At 35.1% G+C, this 21,730-nt stretch overlaps 1 protein-coding gene and 1 long non-coding RNA gene across 2 annotated transcripts in view; one reads left to right on the forward strand and one right to left on the reverse strand.

The window, feature by feature from the left end:
- The first annotated feature begins 1,036 nt into the window (after positions 1-1,036).
- Positions 1,037-6,774, forward strand: LOC135682385 (serine protease 23). Its single transcript, XM_065197259.2, has 2 exons — positions 1,037-1,754; positions 5,142-6,774. Exons 1-2 carry the CDS (start codon positions 1,340-1,342, stop codon positions 5,630-5,632), a joined length of 906 nt encoding a protein of 301 aa, XP_065053331.2. The 5' UTR covers positions 1,037-1,339; the 3' UTR covers positions 5,633-6,774.
- The window catches only part of LOC135682386 (uncharacterized), a 28,025-nt gene continuing 12,930 nt past the window's right edge, over positions 6,636-21,730 (reverse strand). The window contains exons 2-3 of the long non-coding RNA XR_010515694.2: positions 18,304-18,392; positions 6,636-8,419 (exon numbers count right to left, since the gene is read on the reverse strand). This is a non-coding gene — a long non-coding RNA (uncharacterized LOC135682386). The remainder of the gene's footprint in view (positions 8,420-18,303; positions 18,393-21,730) is intronic.

Genomic DNA, 21,730 nt, shown 5'->3' on the forward strand with positions numbered 1-21,730 from the left:
GACCATTGAAAACGCAGCGTTATGATAGCTATTTGTCAAGAGGGCATCCCGTAGAAAAGCATTCAATTTCAAATTTGCTCTGTTTTCATTACTTCAATGTTCATAGATTTAGTCCGTAGGGAGCAGTCACCGAGCAACTTTGTTCTATGGCACGTGGCCTTTCTATGACTGCTCTGCAAGCAGAAAATTTCAAAAGATTAAGGATGGGAACTCGGATTTTCTTTGAGGCCTTAGCTGGACATTTCTTTTTCAGGCTTACATTTACAATAAGATTAATATCAAAAGACAATCGTCCTGCTTTCCATCGTTTTAGTAGTAGGCGTTTTATGGACGATTTCCTACTGGAAACTAGAGTTTTCTGTAGTCTAATATCACGAGAAGCTTTTTTGTTTTGTTGCTATGTATTTTCCGCATTGAAATGCTCTATAGAAAATTTATTAGTTCACAGACAGCAATATTTTTTAGTTGAGGTCAGATCAGAAATGAAGATGTTCTTATTAATTGCTACATGCACAAAGCTGGGCTTCATACGCTCCTCCATAGTTGACTTGAGCTAGATAATATTTTTTTATTTTTAACAGCTCATATCTATTTGTTCATTTGATACAAGGTCAAATGAAGCTTCACCACTTTTAATAAAGTTCTGAAGGATAATCCTTCTTTATTTACCTTTGGATGTGTTCTCTTTGAAGAAAGGTTTCAATGAAAATGTACTAAATTTGGATTTTAGGCAGTTTTCCTTGACCTGCTTGCGTCCAAAAAGGCAGTTTATAGCGCAGTACTAGCCCAAGTCAGAAGAATTTAGATTTTGAGTCAAGACTCTGTTTCTTCACATACTATAAGCATAGTTTCGGTAGCGAAACAAAGTGACAAATCAAACATATTCGATACGAAATCTCAACTGTACCTATCCCCCTTCACAAACCTGGAATGAATGGAATTTTGTCGTAATCACCCTTTTCTTAGGGTGCAACCTCCGGTGTTGTGTTTCCTGACTTGGTCAATTTCTACCGATATCTTCAAGGCCTCGCACAATACAGACACGGGGGTTGAATATGCAGGCGGTGTTCAGATGTTACGATGACCTTTGTTTCAACTGGCTGTGATTTAGCTTTGTTATGGGCATCATTTCTACAAATGGCATAGTATGTGGTTGCATTGAGCATCTGCTCACAGGAAGGCTAGCAAACCTAGAAACCATGACGACTTGACCATACAACATGTTGCTATTTCTAGGATCTGTCCAATGGCAGTATACATTAAAAGGCACAACTCTGTACAAAGGGGATCAGATCATATGATAGGGATATACAGATTCTGAGTAGAGCAACTGACTACAATGGCAAAACACATACGAAGACATTCATGGTGTATCGTGACATCATTGCTTATAATTGCAACTATTACTATGGAAAGTAGGTCACACATAATGCGAATTAATTTGTTGAATGATGCTAACAACTCAAAGACTGTTTTAGATTCTGATGCTGATTATAATAACTGGATTTTCAGAGATCCAGTGCCAATAGATTTACAGAAAGAGCCAAAGCCCCAACGATCAAGGCGCTCGGTTCACAAGGAAAAGGTTCCTCCATACTATGTAAATAGCAGATCACCTTATTCATCAATAGTGTCCCTAGATATTGGATGCGTGGGAACGCTTATATCACCCATGCATGTTCTGACGGCAGCTCATTGCGTCCACGACGGAAAAAAATTGCGTACTGGCCATTTGATGCGTCCCCTTAAAATAGGTAGGTTTATAATTTTTTTTTATCTGGTATTGTAACTCCTGATTCATCACAAATAAAAAGGCTGTTATGACCTAAAAAATGCAGCATTAGTTTTCTAATCAGTTGAAGGTATTTTGAATTACAACATCAAAAATCATGGAGTACTTTAAGAAAATATAATAACGAATCCTTACCACAAAAAGGCAAAAGAAAAAGTTTTTAAATAATCGAGAATCGTTATTATAGCATAGTTATTTGCCACAGCGGAGCAACTATGGCATGTTAATTCTATTATTTTGCGTAGCTCTTGGTGTTTAGCTTACAGAATCCAGCCAAATAAAAATAGCTAAATCTTAACATCTAGTTGAGGCCATTTGCTAGAAATTTTTACCACCCCCTTATGCCATGTTACAAGATACAACATTTGGACTTTGAAAGTAGCAATATGTTCAAAACGGTCATGGTGCGGTGCATATGAAACTGTGCCAGAATTCTGATATCGAAACAGCTTGAACGATCTCTTGAGGAGATTAGATTCCAGTTTAGCCGGAGAAATGCTGTTAGGATGGTTGATTGAGAATAAGATTGGGCATGCGGGTTTTAATTCAGCTCTCTACTGTGTCCTATTGGATTCTTGCCGTTTCTTGATTAGAACACAAGGAGACGAATATCGTGTGCATTCTATCAACGCCAAAATACAGTTAATCCCTTCTTCCGTGAAAAGAAGGAAATCAGAAGCTTCTCGATTTAACAGCGGTGTCTGTGGAGTTTCAATGGTTTTGTGAATACTCGCGAGGAACAACAAACAATTTGTTGTTTAATGAAAGTTGATGCTCTTTTGATGTCAAGGAAGATAATATTAAAACGCATTGCTCTGACCATAAGCTTCTTATGGAGACTCAATGAAATGTTTCGGAGCTCTTTCTATCTTTGCTTCTTTTGTAACTGTTAAAATTTAGTTAACTCACTCTTTCAAAATACGCAAGAGACTGACAAGATCACCAAAATGATTAAAGTCAAATACAAAGTATTTTTCTCAAAACGTGGGCAATCTGATGTTTTCAGCGGAAAATAGTAAACGTTTAAATCCTGGCTGTGCAAATCCTCAACCAATGAAAGTTTTTCACATTCACATCACTCGTCTCGTTACACAAATTATTTATGAGAAATTATTTTGCGGAGTTGAAAAACGCTGAAATGGGAATAATGTCAATTCGAAGCTTGGAAGCTCTTGAGCTTCATCTAGACGTAGTTGCAAAAATTCAAAATTAAAGTAGCCAAATTTCTTAGAAATATATTCTAAAATAACAGGCAACATCTATGCGCGAATAAACAACAGAAACGTCCATTAAAAGGCATAGTATAGGAAAAAGAATCAAATCAAATGTTCTCGAAATCTTGGGTTGTATTGAACTTAACTGTATTTGGGAACTAGAAAAAATTCATTGATACTTGTCAATCTGCGAAAATGTTGCAATTCATGGAAAAGTAATTGATAAAATAGCCAAATCAAGAGCAGAGTTTTCCTTGTTTGGCATGTATTAACCCATCTGTTATTTAAGCTGTTGATACACCTGGAATGGTTCAATTTAGAGCCGTTCTGAAGAGACACGATGGACGGTTTGGTATAAGGTCATTTCATGACGGATATTAAAGCATCGAAGTGACATCTTTCTGCATAACTTCCAACGATACTTTTCAGCAATTCTATTGCTATCGCTTTTATTTCCAAACCATCCCTTTATTTCTATTTTTATCTCATTTCCAATGTATGATACTGGAACAAGTCTGAGCGCCCCTTTGACAAAAAAATTCATTTGGAAAGTTCCACGGACCAAATTTGGCGCTGTCAGTGGTTCCAGCTAGAAAGATCCTTTTTTACCGTTCTCTAATCTGGTACAAATGCAGCCTGATTCAGGAGACCATAGATACAGGAGGGATGGTGCCATCTTGCCTTGTGATTGGAGAGAAATGGAGGAAATGTCCTTCTAATTAAAGTTTCTTCGACGTTAGCCTGCGTGATTATAAAGAAAAAATAACACAGTTTTTTTATCATTTTATCCATTTCCCTACGATTTTTAAGACGACGTTACTAAAAACATGTAGCCGTCTTTCATGTCACAGAAGTTAGCCCATTTTTTAGATGCCTAGAGCAGACCGAAATTAAAATTTGGGTAAAGAAAGAATTAGTAGTAGGTATAATATTTTATATTGTAGAAATTAAACCACTTTTTAAATCGCCTTTACCTTGAAGCTTGCCTCACTTGCCCGGTAGTGACTTCGGCGCCTCTAGAAGAGACAGACGTGGTGCATGCGCCGCTCGGCTCGTTAACTAATTTGTTCACGGAAGGATTGGGAACTCGGGATAAAAAATGGCGCCAGATTTGTTCCTAATACGGCAGATTTGAATCATATGTTTGCCCGCTAGCGACGATAGAAAAAAAATCATCTAATCACATTTGCACCTTGCTCGGGTCCTCTTCACTGGCTTCTTGATTGTGCCACAACTCTATTCTTGCGCACTAACTACTCTCATAATGATAAGCAAAGCAATAGAAAGTGAAAATCTGAATTTTGATGGCTGTCTCACAGAGACAAACAAATTAAGGAAACCTACTGTTTCGCCGAGAATCTTAAATAGGGGCAACGCAATTTCAATATATCACGAGGACTTAATGACTCATGCAAAAATGCACTAGGTTTTGATAGTCAGAGACTCAAAAGTTACCGCACTGCTCTGAAGAATGCTGTTTGAAAAAAGAGAACGTTTCTTTTGTGAAAATACACCAAACTTTGGCAGATGTGCATGGCCAAAACAAAGTTGCCAGTAAAAAGAGTCTGAAAGGGACGCCCGTTATTAAGACAATCGCGATTAGCTTATTGGTAGAAAGAGGGTCACATGTTTCAGTAAGATGGCAGGTAAATGTGAGCCCGCGAAAAAAGTTGTATCGGACAAACAAAAATATTGTTAACCTCTATAGCAAAATGGATAATCACTGTGAGTGGGTACTGTACGAATAGGAAGGATTTTGAATCTTATGCAGTATCCTTGAGTTTAATTCGAGACAGATAATTTAAAATGAATCGTCAACATAGTGCGAGTGCTCCAATGAAACATAATAATCAAGCGTGCAATATCTAATAGCGCATTTTCCTGTTCTCTTGCAGCATTTTTTAGTCCAACTAGTGAATCCGGATAGGGCAACCCAATCAGCCTCGTGTCATACATGTCAAGGACTTTGACTGTATCAACGAGTCACGGGTTGGCTAGGGTCAGGGAACACCTTCTTGACAGTATGACATCAAGCAAAACATGGTACCTATCTGAAAATTCACTATGTCTGCCCTACTTTGATTAGAAACGGTTTTTTATCACAACTTTTTATTTATATTTTGTTTGTTTTTAAGGCTTGCTACGACGAAATGGGAAACAGCACAAAATCCGAGTGAAAAAGATATATGTCCCGGAAGAAATTCGTCCGAACACTGCAAGCAGATTCACTTATGACTATGCTGTACTGAAATTAGTACGTCGTCACAAACGACCATATTTGCCTGTTAAAGCATCCAAAGGATTCATCAGATCATTGAAATTTCATGTTTTCGAAAGAGATCGCGGAAGAAAATCTAGATCATTATATAGATTTACTCACTGCCCAGTTAACAACAAACGTAGCAAGAACTATTTTCAGATTCTTGCAAAATACTGCCCAAGCTCAAGTGGGGATTCTGGGACTGCTGTGTTTGATAACAGTGAAGAGCAAAGAAATTCAGTAATTGGCATTCTCTCCGCAACAGCTAGCTACAGAGATAGAAATGGTCAGTACACTGCAACTGTAATTTTAAGGTTGACAAAATCAGATGTTGCAAAAATAAATAGATGGATTAGTAATTCGTAGTCCAGTTATTTATAAAGTAGGTATTACGTTAGTGATAAATTTAAGTATATGAATCAGAGATGTCAAATATTTTGCAGACACTATGACGGACCGAATGAAATGGAGCAGGCCACCCCCCCCCCACAGTATTATTGCCTTTGTTTTTACCTGTCTGCATTTTTAAGTAAATAACATGTAAAAAATATCAGCTAAGCAACAGATTTTGATAATCTAGTTAGTTCTTAACAGGAAGTTCCAATGTTTTTCAGATGGTTGTAATGTCGTTTCATTCAGGTGTCTACAATAATGAGTCCTTCCCAACTTGATTCTTTGATTCTTATTCCCCCAGATATGCCTTAAAATATCAATATTAGCTACAGAACATGTAAACATGACATAAGTATAGCAATTCACTGGTGTTGCTCTGTGATTAATCCATTCGGCTTTTAAGAAACTAGATGACATCTTTGATGTCATTTTTCTAAACGGATTCATTAGCCTCTGTCTGCTGTATCCGTCTTGATGATTTTTTGTGTGGATTTTTTGCTATTTCGCAGCGTTTCCAAAAGCTTCGCGAGACTAAAATGGCTAAATCTTGAATTTTCGAAACTTGGAAATCACGTAAATGCTCCAAACTGGTGATTTCTTATCTAGGCATAAAAACAGCTGATGATCCGTCCTTGTCAATGCAAGCAAATGTAAATATTGTTTCTTTTAAGTGTGCTATTGTTATGCTCTGCAAGTTGTACTTCGTCAAGTCTTGCTTTTTTTTATGACCAAATTAGATTTGAATGTATCAGAAATATAACTAAACAGATTCAGTCTTTATTTATTAAATTCAACTGGGTAATGTATTATGATGCAATGCAAAAAAGTGAAGCCTACGTAATTGTCTGTAATCTTTCTGTGTCCTCGCTTCGTAACTTTCGTGAAATGAGTTAAAACGCTTGAAAATGTTGAAAGATGTTGGAAAAAGAAGAACCGAGCCCTCTCAATGCTTTGAATCTACCGGATGTAAGAAAGAAGTAACCATGCCATAAATAAAACTTGAGGCAAGAACGAGGAATAGAAGGAAATGATCTTCCATTTAAAATGGCGTTAAACAAAATGATAATTTTTAAAGTTCATGTCTATAAGAATGTCTTTATTTTTAAAAAAATTCTTAGCTGCATCTTCGACGGTTCACGCTTATTTGTATCACAAGGTAACATTTTTACATAATGTAAATGTCGGTTTTACAGGTTTGTTACTTAGTGGTCATATAGGTGGCGCTATACGCAGTTTGGCGAGTTTGTAGATATGCTTATGTATCAGTTCCAGGACAAGGTTTAAGAAATATGCTAAGGGGAATGTGGGTGAGTGACAGGACCGTTGAAAGATTCAATCTCACGACCAGCGGTGCTATCTATATAAGTTCAGTTTTAATATAGAATAAAGTTCAAATAATATTTATAATATTCTTTTTTTAAGAAGTATTATGCTTCTGTATATTATTGTCCTTTTGGAACAAACTGCTGCGTCAAAGATCACAAGACCACCAAATGATTGCATGACTGAATGATCTCTTGAATACGGGTCTAATAATCATATCATATCTAGCTGTTTTTATCGAGCACTAGATTAAAGGCTTAACATGCATTGTTCCTTATCCGAGTGTCTCATTCGAAGTTGGTCATAATCACAGCAGCAACCACGTTACTGAGATATAAGCCGAAATTCCTTTTGCAGAGAACTACATGCTTTTTATATCAAACCTACAATCAGATTATAGGATACTGTTTGCAATAAAGTAAGGGCCACTTAAGATCACTTAACCTTTTGAACTCTTTTCTCTCAACGTTTGAAATCAACAAGGGAGCTTACGTCACCAAACGGAATGCCGAGAACTACAATTCTGGTAAAAGAACATGTCAAATTCTGGCGTGACTTATCAACGTTTCAGAAAAGGCAATGTAAATTCTTTAGCCTCCAAGAATATAAGTTGCTATCCATAAAGAGAATTTACTACTTAAATTATTTTAGGAAATTGATGAACTGTGCGATCTTAAAAAGGAACTTCTTATTTTCGATATAGAAATTATAGGCGAGGAAAAGAACTTTTAATTCATTGGAGTTCTGTTAAACAGCTAAGTTGAAATAACCAGTAAGGAAAGTTGCTTAGTTTTGTATATACCAATATTTGCTTTGAATTTGTTTACTGATTTCTTGAGCCCCACTTAGTGAATAAACACATTGTCAGTGATGAATCCATGTGACAAATATGAATCACTAGATGATGATTTAGTTAAAAGCCATTTTTTCCGCATTTATAAGACAAATGCTGAGAAGATTTTCCAGTCCTTTATCCGTAAAACTGTCCATTGCTTGATGCATACAAGCACTAGAGAACTAGAATTAAGATTCATTTGCTGATCAAATTTCGTTTCTGAAATGCTATCTTTTTTTTATTAAAAAATACGAAAGACAAGAAATGTTAACAATGACATGGGTGGTCTCTATAAATGAAAGTGAGATAATGGCATAATAATTTTGGTATAATTAAAGCTGATAAAAATGTCAAAATGATTAAATATGGCACATGATTTCTGAATCAACCGCAAACAAACAGAAGTGACTAAATCCAGCTATAAAACTGTTGCCCTTAGTAGTTGATCGTCTTTCTTTATAAACCAAAGACTAAAAAAAGCAAAATTGATACCTAATGACATATTTTTGAATACCTAATGACAAGACTTGAAAAAAACTGATTTCAAATCCAATGACTTGATCCCATTTAAGTATTTATCTGACATCTTTATCGTTTCTCATCTGCAGATACAGAATAAAGCCAGTTAAGTTTTTACCACGTTGGTTATCTAAAAAAGTATTAGATGTTCTAAGAATAGCATGTGTTTCAGCTTATAAGTTTTCTATAAAAGCTTCCAATGCAAGTTAGATTCCATCGGCTAAGACGTTTGTTACGCTGTTAAACCGACAGAAGAAAATTCTCTACCCACACAGGCCTATCAGATTATTTGGTCCATGCAATCATATGGTAATTTAAAGTGCTAATGTCAGCCAATATTGACAATTGCTAATTTGAAAAAAACTTGTTTTCTGTACATTTGCAATTTCAATAGTGGTGAGAGCATCAAACTGCAATGCTTGGAGTTAGATTTGAAACCAGCTTGAAACTGCAAATTTGTTGTTGGTCTTCTGCTCTATGATTTGGACCTACTCCTCAAGATCTTGAAGCCAGCTTTCCTAGATCTTCAAGGTGAATATTTAAAAAGATCGTCACTGATAACATCAATGATAGGATATTTCATCAATGTGCAATGCTGTAGTTGGTTTTGCCCTATTACTAAGCTATTATCAAGCATGGTAATTCTTTTATATTGCGTTAGAAGAGCCATCCTCTCAATTTTTAAGTGCTAACAGTTCATCTGGCAAATGTTAATCGTCAGTTTACTGGAATCTGTGATCTAGTTTTATATTATGTTTTCCCATATAAAAGACCGGCCAATTTTTTACATTATCTAAATTTCGTAAAACTGTTTCTGGAAGTTGTTTTTCTCTTTCCAAAAAATGAGATATTTGGCTCTTGATATTTTTTTTATTATTGTTTCAATTTTGTAGACTATATTTATTGGATGTAAAAATTGTTGTTTGCATACTATTTGTTTGGCTGAGCAAGCACAAAATAGTTTGTTTTTCGCCAAAAAAACAATCCTTGGAATCATCGGCATTCGGTTACCACGCATTTTTACCTGCTGGATCGCGAATAAAGAGTTTCATGCAGTTTTTCCCAGGCTTTCCCAGGCTTTCCCAGGCCTACTCTTTTAAACCTAAAACTTTCCCATCATCAACAAATGTGCACACAGCATGGCTGGGTTTTTGAATCAACTTTTACACCAAAAAATTGTAACCCTGGCTAGATTATTCTCCAAAACATTTTCAATGAAAGGAAGTTTTCAAAGTTAAATTTTCCTTATATTACATGCACAATGCTATGAAGGATAAGCTTAATTTGTAAAACTGTACAAACGTGAAAACAAAAATGACAGAAAGCTTAAATGAGATATTTATATTGTAATGCAAAAGGACCCAACAAAATTCAATGCTTCTTCGAGCAGAAAATAGCTAATCTGAGATAGAAGCGGAAATATTTAATACGAAGAATCAACTTGAAATTGTTTAATAGTGCTAGAAGAGCTCTGCAGCACATTCTACACTTTCAGACACGAGACAACAGTATTAAATTCTTAGTGTTCATGAAGGTCATTTCTAATTTAATAGCTTAAATAATGCTATTATACCATTTAGCTATTGCGTCCTTAGTGAATTGATAAACTTTTCATATTAAACTTACAGCTACAAAATAATAGCTTCGTCATTTTGCTTAAGAGTAATTTCGAAGCTAATTCAATCAACTTATAGTTTATGACCAGAAAAGGGCTTGGCAATGATAGAGTGAAGCTTGCATACAAGAACAGGCCCAAATGTGACGTCAAATAAAGAATTTCAAGCTGGCCAAAACAGAGCGAGCATTTCAACAATTCCCCTGTGTTTCTTACAAATTGAAAGCTCTCCTGTGACTCTTTATCATTCTTCTGTTAATTCGTGCTGGAATCACATCAGTAGGTAAAGAGAACCTCGTGCCCACACACTTTTCCATGTGAATGAAAGCTTTGTCAGCTAAAGACATGCGAAAACTGACCATAAATCATAAGATACTATACCATTAGTGTCCCAAAACAGTAATGGACAACTTTTGCCCGCTCTTAACTTTCTAGCTATTGGGCACATAGAGAAATGGTCAATACTTTTCTGCCTAAAATAACAGATAACTTTCAATATAACTGCATCGCAAAATTTCTTAACGGAGATATTCCTTGTAAAATCTCCCAAGATCAAAAAAGTTGTTGTCATGGGAAAGGGCAATCGTAATGGAAGAAGAGCTATTGGTATAGAGACAAGTTACTTCTTCAAAAGATTCTTTGATATAGTACCCTTGCTAGAACGAAAAAAAATTATGTAATCATTTAAAATTGGCTTGGCTTAGCAAAACTTTTAAAGGTTTTCTTCGGCACTTTCGTGAAAATTTTAAGCTTTGAAATGTATAAAGCCAGCTGTAAATTGAAATAGACCAATCAGGAACGCGAGCTCATGGATAGCTGCAATCAGTGCGTTTGCCTATAGAAAAAATCGATGGAGTCCAAGGGTGAAAATGAACTCCTCCTGTCTACAAAATAGCGGCCTATTCGTTTTTATATAGATAGGTTCTGAAACTGCTAGATCGAACGATGATCAATGGAACTTGCGCAGCCAATCTGAAACATACCCCCATTATAGTTCACATGGCAGTCATTATTTATTCCAAGTTTAAGAGCAACCAAAATATAAAGTTTAATTATATTTGGCTTCTTTTACATTTCCTACGACGAACTCTCGGAGCTCAATGGGTATAATCGAGATAACATAAAAAGCTATCGTTCTGTTATGTTATCTTGGTATCATAGTATCATAGGCAGCCTTTCCGCTAGCCTGGGTTAAAACATATCCGGGTTTAAAATTATCCGTTTTTAAAGTGAGTCAATGGAAACGCCATTTTTCTTCGACCCTTGTTTAATCTGTTTTTGAACGTTCCCACTAAGCCGGGTTAAAAAGTATCCAGGGTGAAAAGTTTTAAGAGAAATCAGTATTTGCATCAATAATCCTTCAATTTCTACCGTTGTAAGCCAATGGAAGCAACATTGAAATCCAGAATTTTGTTTTTTGATTTTTGGCGCCATCTCAATTTTTAAACGTTGCTGTTGTTGCAAGTGGGTCAGAAGTTATCCGGGTTTCGGCGTTTCCATTAACTCGCAGGTGGGTCAAAAGATACCCGGGTAAAAACTGACCCACTTTGAGACCCGTTTTCAAACTTATCCGTTTTTCAAGTGGGTTAGTGGGAACGCGACGCAGAAACGGATAACTTTTTACCCGGATATGTTTTAACCCACTCTAGTGGAAAGGCTGCCATATTTTCATTTATCGGTAGGTTTTTCACAAAGCGATACGGTAATCTTGCATCGCTTGATATATGATTTAAACTGCGAAAAGCATCCCTCTCTTCTTTTGCGAAATCAAGAGTATATATAAATTCTTTAAAGATCAAAACATTTGTTTGAATTTTTGAACACCTTCAAATTACTAGTTGTCACAGGTCTAAACTAAAAATGGCGATTTCATATTCATCCTCTTGGAATAAAATTGTAAGAAATTTTTTATATTGACTTCTAAGACGGATTACCTTTTACTTGAGGCCCATGTTAACGTTTGATAATGAAGAACGTGGTCCCAAAACATTTCACAAAGAACATGTTGGTTTTAATTCGACTCCTTTAAACCTTATGCGCAGTCCCTGCCGATAACGGAAAAAAGTCAAAAATAGTCGTGGAGGCAACTGGTTTCCAGTATGTACGACCGTAAAAGAATGGTATGACTCAATGATTTTATCAAATGTCAAACTTTATAAACTGGGGGGCACTGGAGCTCAAGTTGACCTTATCATCAGTAACGAGACCTCAACTTCGTGATCGCTGTTTAATTATTAGAAGCTCGAAAAGCCCCTTTTCAAATGAATCAGTCATGAAGCACCAAGGCAACTAGAACTGTGTTCTTTAACAGCTCTTTAAAAGAAAAATAAAACAATGATCATACGATTGATTAAGCAAGTCGATTTGTAGCAGTAATTTTTTCTGGTTTCTAGCAGTATATGCTTACTTGAAGTATCACTAAACCGGACATCGCCGCAAAGAAGTAGTGATATAAGCCATTCTCATTGAAACTGTAAATATTTAAATCGTAAAACATGGATATCTATGATACTTTGTCAAGGAACGGACCTTTGTGTGTTGAGTGTTCATGGCAAAGCAACAAGAAATGGAGTGTCTTCTGCACCATCATTAAACAGGCACATCGGGTCGGCACTATCATTAAAATTATGTCTAAATTTATGTTCTTTCAAATTAATTAGACCAAATCTCAGGTGGTTGAGATATCTATACCCATCAGGAACGTGAATGCTGAAGATCTCCTTTTTCTTGGCTCATATTAAGCTTAACTGGCTGGATATGAAAATTGACAAAGAGGGTGATTGACGGATTTAAGATTATTCCAAATACTAAGACGATTAGGGCAGAAACTGTTTTTAAAAAACATCGTTATTTCAGTTATTTCATTAGTGCCAAGCTGTACATGAAACCTCTAATCAAAATAAAGAAAATTGAATCATAAATCCGCTATGAAAAGTTTTCGGGCATATTAATAGAAACAAATGAAAGAGTTGTTTTCTAGATCAACACAGGAATTAAACTAAGGCTATGTTCACATTGCTCCGTATCCATTTCATCCGTTTTCATATCGATCCGTTTTACCTGTTCACACTGCTCCGGATACATTTGAAAACGGTATGAAAACGATGAAGCGTTCACATTGCTCCGCTCTGGATAAAAAGCAAAACGCCACGAGCTGGTTTACAGCACTTGCCACTGCTAATAAACCATTTAAACAGCTCACTGCCACTAATTTTACTCCGAGTAGTGTACTAACTTCGAGTGAATCAGCCATGTTAAGATAAGCTGTTCAAATTGGCGCGGTCTAAGAATCTTCCTGTATTGTTGTTGTTGTTAGCGTTTTCAAAAATATCCGTTTTCGGTATTCACACTGCGTTTTTGCGTTTTCAAAAGTCTCCGTTTTCAAAGTGCGTTTTCAAAAGTCTCCGTTTTCAAGGTGGAGCAGTGTGAACGCAATGCACAAACGGATACTTTTTTATCCGTTTTCATAATGAATACGGAGCAGTGTGAACGGGGTCTAAGAAGGACAAGGAATAATTGAATTGAAGATCTGGAGGCGATTATACAACAACCAAAACACTATCAGTTAAGATAATATCGCCCCATGAAGAAAACCTTTTTTCAACGAAAAGATGTTTTCAAAATGCTAGTTTCTTTTAACAGAAGGAAAGTTCAAAGTTACTTGAATACTGGAGCAATTTAAGCACTGATACAACTAGCAGTTGCTTAGATTTAAACGGGCATTTACACGTGATAAGAAATATAAGCTACATTGGAAACTTTTTCTATGCCTTAACATTGTACATCTTGACGTCTCTCTTTGAATTTGGGGCATTTGGGACATTTGGAGCTTAGGTGAATATTGAAAATCGAGGTTTTTCTGAAAAACAAATAGTTTGAACACTTTAGCTGATAGGACAATTATAAAAAATGGAATTAGTGGGAAATATCTTGTTTCGATGAATTAGAAGGATAGAAAATTGGCTAGCCAGTGTATATTAAATAATCCTTGGATAAAAAATATCCATTAAAAGCAGAAAGCACCTAGAAACTGGGCACATGGCAAAGTCATTAATGTCAGGGTAGATCATACAAGTTTTAACAGTTTGGACATTTTTGCTCGATCATCTCTTTAATTTTAACAAACGAATCGATTCATCCAGATTTCTTGGATTGCACAGAAGATTTAATTAGAGAGCCTTGATTACAATGTCATAAATCTGAAATATCTTCCGAAAGTTGCGAAGACAGAAAAAGTAAGGGGGTGTACCTTAATTTCCCTTTTTGAATGATGAATCTTCAAAACAAGCCAAAGAACACCAATGATTAGTTATGAAAGAAAAGCATTAACTTGCAGGGGCCACCAGTAAGCTACCAAAGAAAGCTGCCAAAATTGAAAGTCTTGTTTATGATGACTTATATAAATTGAGTTATCAGAGACTGCCTTTAAAGATATGCAACCAAGCGTATAATAGCATTAATGAAATATCTTTAATCATACCCATAGTACAGAAACAGAAAAAATAAAAAAGGTTTTAGGCACTTTCTATGGTCAGACTATTGAGAATTTTCCTAACGGTATTCTACAAGCCCTTGAAAACTTCCTAGTAATCTTACTGATAGAGTGCTACCTCCAATGGCGTCGCCAGCTCAAAATAACTGGGGTGGAGGAAAACAAATTTTCTCGGCCACGACCTTCAAGACTCTTGGAAAGGTCTTTTTTAGAATTTTTTATCCATTTCATTATTTAGTATAGTAATTCATCTTTTTTCTCTCTTTGTGCAAGCAACTTCTCAAGCAGTTTTTTTTGAAACGGTGGCTTTTTTGCAAGTGTGAAAATGAAATTCGATCTGATCAGCCAATTTATTGAAATACAAACATATTATAATATAAACAACAAAAGCAAACATATTATAATAAGATATGATGACAAATATGCACTTAAACCTTTTTAGTAACAAGTTTCATTTTGCATTAAAAGATTATTGTTCTTGAAGCAATTTTTGATATATTTGAATAGTCAAGTTAGACATTCTACTCAGAAGCTAATTGATCCTATAAACTTCATTTTATGTTGCTTGAATAGCGCCGCACGTATCAAGATGAAAAACTTATCCTGTTATTAAAACGCCCATCATGATAAAAATGTCGTGGTCTTGGAATTAATGATGAAGTCAATATAGATTTATCAAAGACTGGATTGTTGTTTTTTATCAAAACTAGAAATAATTATGATACAGAAACTTGCAGAACTCTAAATAATTGTTTTCAATGGACTTATGATTTGTAGGGTTACCACGCCGTAGCAGGTAAAAGAAAGGGATAAATCAGCTGGTTGCAGGAGAATTTTGATTTATGCCAGTAATTTCACATTTTTCATATAAGTTGGATTAGGTAAGTTATTGTCGCCAATGACGATGATAAGATTGACATCTCTATCAGAATTCAATTCAAGCAGTTTAGCAAATCTGAGTTGCCACACAACGTGCAATGCACTGAGCCATCTCTGTCAAAGTGTAGTTTGAATGTAGCAAAAAGTTCGATTAACTATTGAAACTATTTTAAATGTTCATGTCTCAATCCATAAACATTTCTTTCTTGACTTTTAATAATTACACGCCCCTTGAAAATGTAATTGATGCTAGCCAAGTATGAACGTCTCTCCTAAGAAGTGACCGTATAGGTAACAATTATAACAGGAAAGAAATGTTTTCAAGGAGTTAGACTTTAACGATTCTATGAAACTACTAGTTATATGTGATTTTTGAATAGTAAAAGAACAATTCTACGAAACAGTTAGCTAAATTAGCTAAATGTAATAATTTTGTCAGTAGTAATGCTTATCCCAATGGGGTTGGGCGCTACGATGAACTTTTGCAGATGCTAGAAAGCGTTGGTAAGCATAGGACAGCCGTGCCGACCAGTAAGCATTTCGCTTCTATCAAAGTAAGTTTTACACTTGAGATAGGCTGCAATTATTAGAGAGAAAAAACATCTTTCTCTTGCAAATCACATGTTCCTGTTCTAAGTAGCATTCGCTATAACATTCACGATACATGAAAGGGCTGTTTGTATTCGAATAACAGCAATAGCATTCTCACTGATAAATAGCCAAACAAACTAGCTTTAACAGCTAAACAGAGAAGGAAAGAGCTTCTTCTTAGGAAACTATTTGCCTGAACTCAATGTGCTTGCTATATTTTTTATGGCATATTCCATATATTGCACCTATATGTTCATACAGGGACGCAGAGAGAATTTAAGAAGAGGAAAAGCACCGCAAAAAAGAATGACGTCATTTTAGCCTCATATTATCAAAATTTTCTATTAGCCCCATATTATCGAAAGAGCATGAAATAATATTTTTGCAAATCTGAAAGCGCCAAATCAAAATATTTGTGTAAATTTTGAGCTTTATTGATCACTGGAGTTCAATCGGTAGTTTGTAATCACGGTTGTGAGGCAATTAGTCCAAATGGAAGTACAGTATAGTGCTTTTTTCCAATGTAAAATATTTGCCATTTTTAATACAATTTTCCAATGCATTATTTTACTTCTATAGTTTATGAAAATGATAGATAAGATGAGATCCCAATGAAGAGTAGAGGGAAGTTTATGGTCAACAGAAGGAAGCGCTTAAATAAAAAATCCGCATCTTTGACTTAAAGAACATTGCGAATTGTAAAGAGAGTATTTATTTTCGTGTTTTGACGTGTTTTTCTGTAATCGCAAAAGACCTCAATCTTCAATCAAGAGTTAATTGTAAGCAGATGAGCATAAATATTTCACAAATCTTTCTGTTGGCTTAAAGATGAATTTTTACGTTGGCAACCATCTGTTGGAGGAACCTATGCTCAAATCATCGTTAGAACGGTTCTGATTAAACGTTAATTCATCATCGATAGGCATAAGAAGAATTTATAAATAAGGAGAATGGGCCACTTCAAGTGATACTCTGTTTGGCGATAGTTTTCATTGAATGTTTCAATTGGTTTTTCAGTGTCTTTTGATATGGGGTAATTACTTAGCTTAGCAGATTGTCTAGCTAGAAATCCTGGCTTTATTCTGCTTTCGTAATTGTAAAAATGACTTTGCTTATATTTGAAGCATTGAATCCGTAAATAAGAAAGATTATTAAAGATATTCACAATACGTATTTCCAGATCTTTTTAGGGTTTAAGAACATGAAAAAATTATCAGAAGGCTTCCTACGAGATTCGAAAACCTTGCGTTTTGCTTATCTGATTCGGCGTAGGTTTAGTAAGGGTGTTTTGTTGCTTACGAGAATTAAACAGAATTAAGTGCAAATTTGGTAAAAGATGCAAAATCTTGACATTTTGCTACACTATGAGCGTGAATATCTCAATTTAAATTTCATTACTCTTACACATATTTGGCAGATCTTTTCATTCTATACTTGAAATTCAGATATTGCAATCAGGCAAGAGTAGATAGAGATCAGAGAGAAGGAAAAGTGGATTTTCAAGTATACAAGATCCTCTCTAAAATGAGATTTAGAATTGAGAGATAGCTGGCTAATCAAAACTGTGAGAAAATTCTCTCATTAGCAGGAAATTAAAAGAGATCCTTTCCTACGACGATTTTTAATTCGCTGCACTGTTTCTCTCTTAGACATGCAAAATCGTGTTTATTTATTCGTGTGAGAGCTGATCCTAGTCAGACGCACTGTTGCTTTGTCGAAGCAGCATCCTACTGACATCAACTTTAAACAGAAAATTCCAGGTACGAAGGCTTCTTTCTGGTTAGTATCATAATCTTGGTTTGTTGTGTAAGAAAAATCTTCAGTTGTGTAATAATTAACATTACTTTCTGTTTTATGCGCAACGTTTTTTGCAGAAAGAAAGCAGTGATGCAACTAGGCCTATTGGCAATTATTTGGCAACAATATTTCACGTATTTGCATGTAAAGGGTAGATCATAAAGCTAAATTGGCAAGCACAGCGCATTTATTGCTTATTGTTGTCATTTTCTCTTAGCTTTATGATTCACATTTATCATAGGCATATAAAATGCCATACCATGTTCGCTTCCTGGCTACGTTTGACGGGTGTAATTTTTATCCCTTTATAAAAATGCTGCTATGTACGATACTACTTCAACAATAACCCTCACTCTATTGCACAAATATCTAAGCATTTCTAAATGTATTTCGGTCATACCATAATTTTTTGTACACATAAATCGGACTTATACATGATTTATCTCAGAGGTGTGCAGATTGTACAAATAAGGGGATACTAAGGTAGAAAAAAGGGGTTTAGGCGATAAGTTTACACGTGAACCTTTTTTTTAAGCTTTCACTTAATGTTAGAAATATTATCAAAACTTTTATAACATATGATAATAGCTTACTATTGTAGCTGGTTGATCAGCATTATCCTTCTTTCCTTTGCTACGTATCTGCACCAGAGTTGTCCACTATGACCTTTATGTGGTTGCACCTGGTTATTGAAAATATCTAAAATTACGATATTGTTTACTTTGCCATCAAAATACTATGAGCAGGGTTCTACTTCCATAAAAAAAGCAAAGGAGTCCTTGCAAATATATCCCGTAGTACTAGCAAAATGCGGCTAGGTTCTAGGCTTTGAAAAAGGATTTCATAGATTTCTTAAGCCGCACAAGCTCGACATTCCAGGCAACAATACGCTGCAATTTGCTAGATCGATCTATTAATAATGAAGGGGTAAGAAATTATACAATAAATTGAAAAGAAAGCAAAAACTCTAAAAAGATTCAGATTTTATTAAAAACTGACTATTTCAGTTGAAAGTTCATTGTTTGAAGTTTTCTTGGAATTATTTTCTAAAATCCTCTGATCAAATACAGTGATAGATTGAAAGTTTTCTACCCTCTTTAAAAAACATATCAAAACATGCTTTATAAAATGACATATTTCAAATTAAAGTATTTGCAATCGTCTACCGGCAGGTAGGCATTTAATTCAACTCATTTTCTCTTCTATTTTTACAACTAGCTAAAATTATTTTCGAAACATCTTTCAAGAAAGAAATGACATTAAACATTTTTTGGTTTCCAGAAATTTTTCTCTATTTTTTGTAAATTAGAAAATTGGCAAAGGTTAGTAGTATTCAGACTAGAAACAGACTTGTGTTTTCTAAAAGCCTTCTCTTGGTAGCAAATGTGATAATAATAAACTCCCAAAGCTGCGTATAATCGCTCAAGGCCAAAGCATCTGCTAAATACTTGTGTATCCTGTATGCGACAATCGCTTATTCATAGGAAATCTCTAAATTTGCTACAATCACTGCCAAAAGTCTTGGAACACTAACGCAGGTTTTCAAAGGCAAATTCAGCCATCCCTTCTCCCCCTAAGAACAATGTTGATTTACTTTAGAAAAAAGAAAGGGGGAGTGTGCTTTTTCTTGTGGCTTGTTAGATATCTTTCTATACTTCCAAGATTGTTTGGGGGGGGGGAAAGGGGGACGGAAGTAGTAGTATTCGAGAAAACAAATGAAAAATAGAAAGCACAGCCCAAATTACAGATACATGCAATTTTGAAATTTATAATGCATTTGCATTGACTGCATCTAATTGTATAAGTATTTCTGTGAGAATATGATGCGAATAAATTATGGTCTCCAAAGATGGAAAGTATTGTTCTAGATAAGACAATGGCTGAAGATTTACGGTAATAATTTATCTAATTCTTTTGGCATCAAAGAATCTGTTATTCTTTGAAAGAAAGGGGTTAAAAGGGGAGGCGTTAAAAGAACTTTGAAGAGGGGGTGTTTATAAAGTCATTGCTAAATGAAGGCGTTTGCTTCTGGTTTTTGTTATTGCTAGTCAGCAGGAAGCAGCAGAGAGTTTTATTGCAGCAGAGAGCATGAATACAAAAACACAACTTCAGAAAGTTAATCTTAATAAACTTGAATCCTCTATCCAAGAGTTCAACTATATTCTCAAGGTCAAAATTGTATTTCCTTATCCCCTGTCATTAGAGAGCTATTCCCCGTGTAACGGCTAAACACAGAAAAATCCACGTTCAAATGATGTACTTTAATGCTGTGGTATTGCACCTTATTTCATGACAAGATTAAATCAATGCACAGATCCGTCAGCACATTTGGCAAAGAACATATCAAACAAACAGAGGGTAATACAAGTTCCACTTATTTTCGGTTAGAGACAAGTGTGAGATGTATTAAGAGTCTTTTATTTTCTTAAAAGGATGCACACACAACTGCAAGACCAAAGTAGCGTGTAAAGGTACGTGCATATTTTAGGCAGATTTTTGTAATGTAGCTTTGCTTAACGTACTTGTAATTTAATAAGTTGATAAATGAACCAAACGTTGGATCGAAGCAGTAGAAAACCTCTGCCTACGCCATTTTGTATCATCTCTACATCTGCTTTGAGCTTACGTGTCATCGATGTTCCGTCCACAGGAAAAGCCAGCTGATTTTTATTTTGAAGCAGATTAGCAAGCTCTAATTTTAAAGGCTTCAAAAACCTGTAAAACGTCAATTTTGACCTAGATTTGATGAAGAAATTACGCTGTAAGATAAAACCAAAAATTAATCTTTCTGCAAAGTTATTGATTTCAATTTTATGAAAAATTCAAGTTTCCATTAGTGCTTTTTCGGAATTATTTAGGCTTGGGTTGATTTGAGAAAATTTGGTTGAAACGATTCAATTCAAGACAAGTTTTGCTCAGAGTTTTGCATATAGCTTTAAATTCCTAGTTTAAGCCCATAAAAAATATCGATCATTCAATTTTTACAACTGTTCTAATGAATACCCAAAAGATTGCATTATTCACCTTTTATTCATTTGAACTTTAAATTCAAACTAATTCTCAGTGTCATTTTATATGAAATGAAATGATGGTTTTGTGCCGAGATGCATGATGGGATGACAATGTAAATTAATGCTTTCGAATATGATTTTGAGATCAGTGGGTTAATTACCAAAACGGAGTTGGAATGTTCTTTTAAGCGCAACTAATTAGAGTGGTTTCGAGGAACCGCCGTTATTTTTGGGCTCTGATAAAAACCGGTCACTAGGGGAGGGGAGAGGAGAGGAGAGGAGAGGAGAAGAGAGAAAAGAAGAGAAGAGAAGAGGGGAGAAGGGTAGAGGTGCAATTTAGCTTGCTAAAACCATGCAATTACAGTTTTAATTCGAAAACTCTGCAGTAGGCCAGCAAAACACTTAGCTCTAGAGAATGGCTAGGAATAGCATTAGCCGTATTTCACAATTAGACGACCTTCTCCTTACACAAAATGTGCATTAAAAGCTTAATTACATTGGAAGATATATTTGAAGTTGGAAGACATGCCCTTCTTTGAGAAATTTGGGACAATAAAATTTATTGCTTAGGCAGAAATAGAATTGAAGCTAAAAACATTTTCCCGCTCTATATGGATTGATTTTATTAATGATTTTTTGAAAATTTGCATTCATAATGAAATATTTGCTTGGCTTAAATCTGATAAAAGCCATATAACTTTTTGCCTATTATTTTCGCAAAATAATTGTCCTCCTATTGAAATTTTTCTGAAAATCCACAATATGAATTTACTCTTTTTGAAGGTCCCTTTCAACCCAATAAATTTCTTTTTTCGGTCCCTTTGAATGCAGCCTTGCAACTGGTAGAAGAAATCTTTACGATTCTTACCTTAGAAAATATATTGTTTAGTGATTCATATTTTATTTAGAATTAAATTCTTGGCTTACAATCCAGAAAACCGATGACCAAAGCTTGATAAAAACAACTCAAGATTAGTTTAAAACAATAATCAAGCCCTTTGAAAGTTAT

The sequence above is a fragment of the Rhopilema esculentum genome, chromosome 16, assembly GCF_057945365.1.
Source record: "Rhopilema esculentum isolate cy_ngs chromosome 16, ASM5794536v1, whole genome shotgun sequence".
In the NCBI taxonomy this organism is placed as follows: Eukaryota; Metazoa; Cnidaria; class Scyphozoa; order Rhizostomeae; family Rhizostomatidae; genus Rhopilema; species Rhopilema esculentum.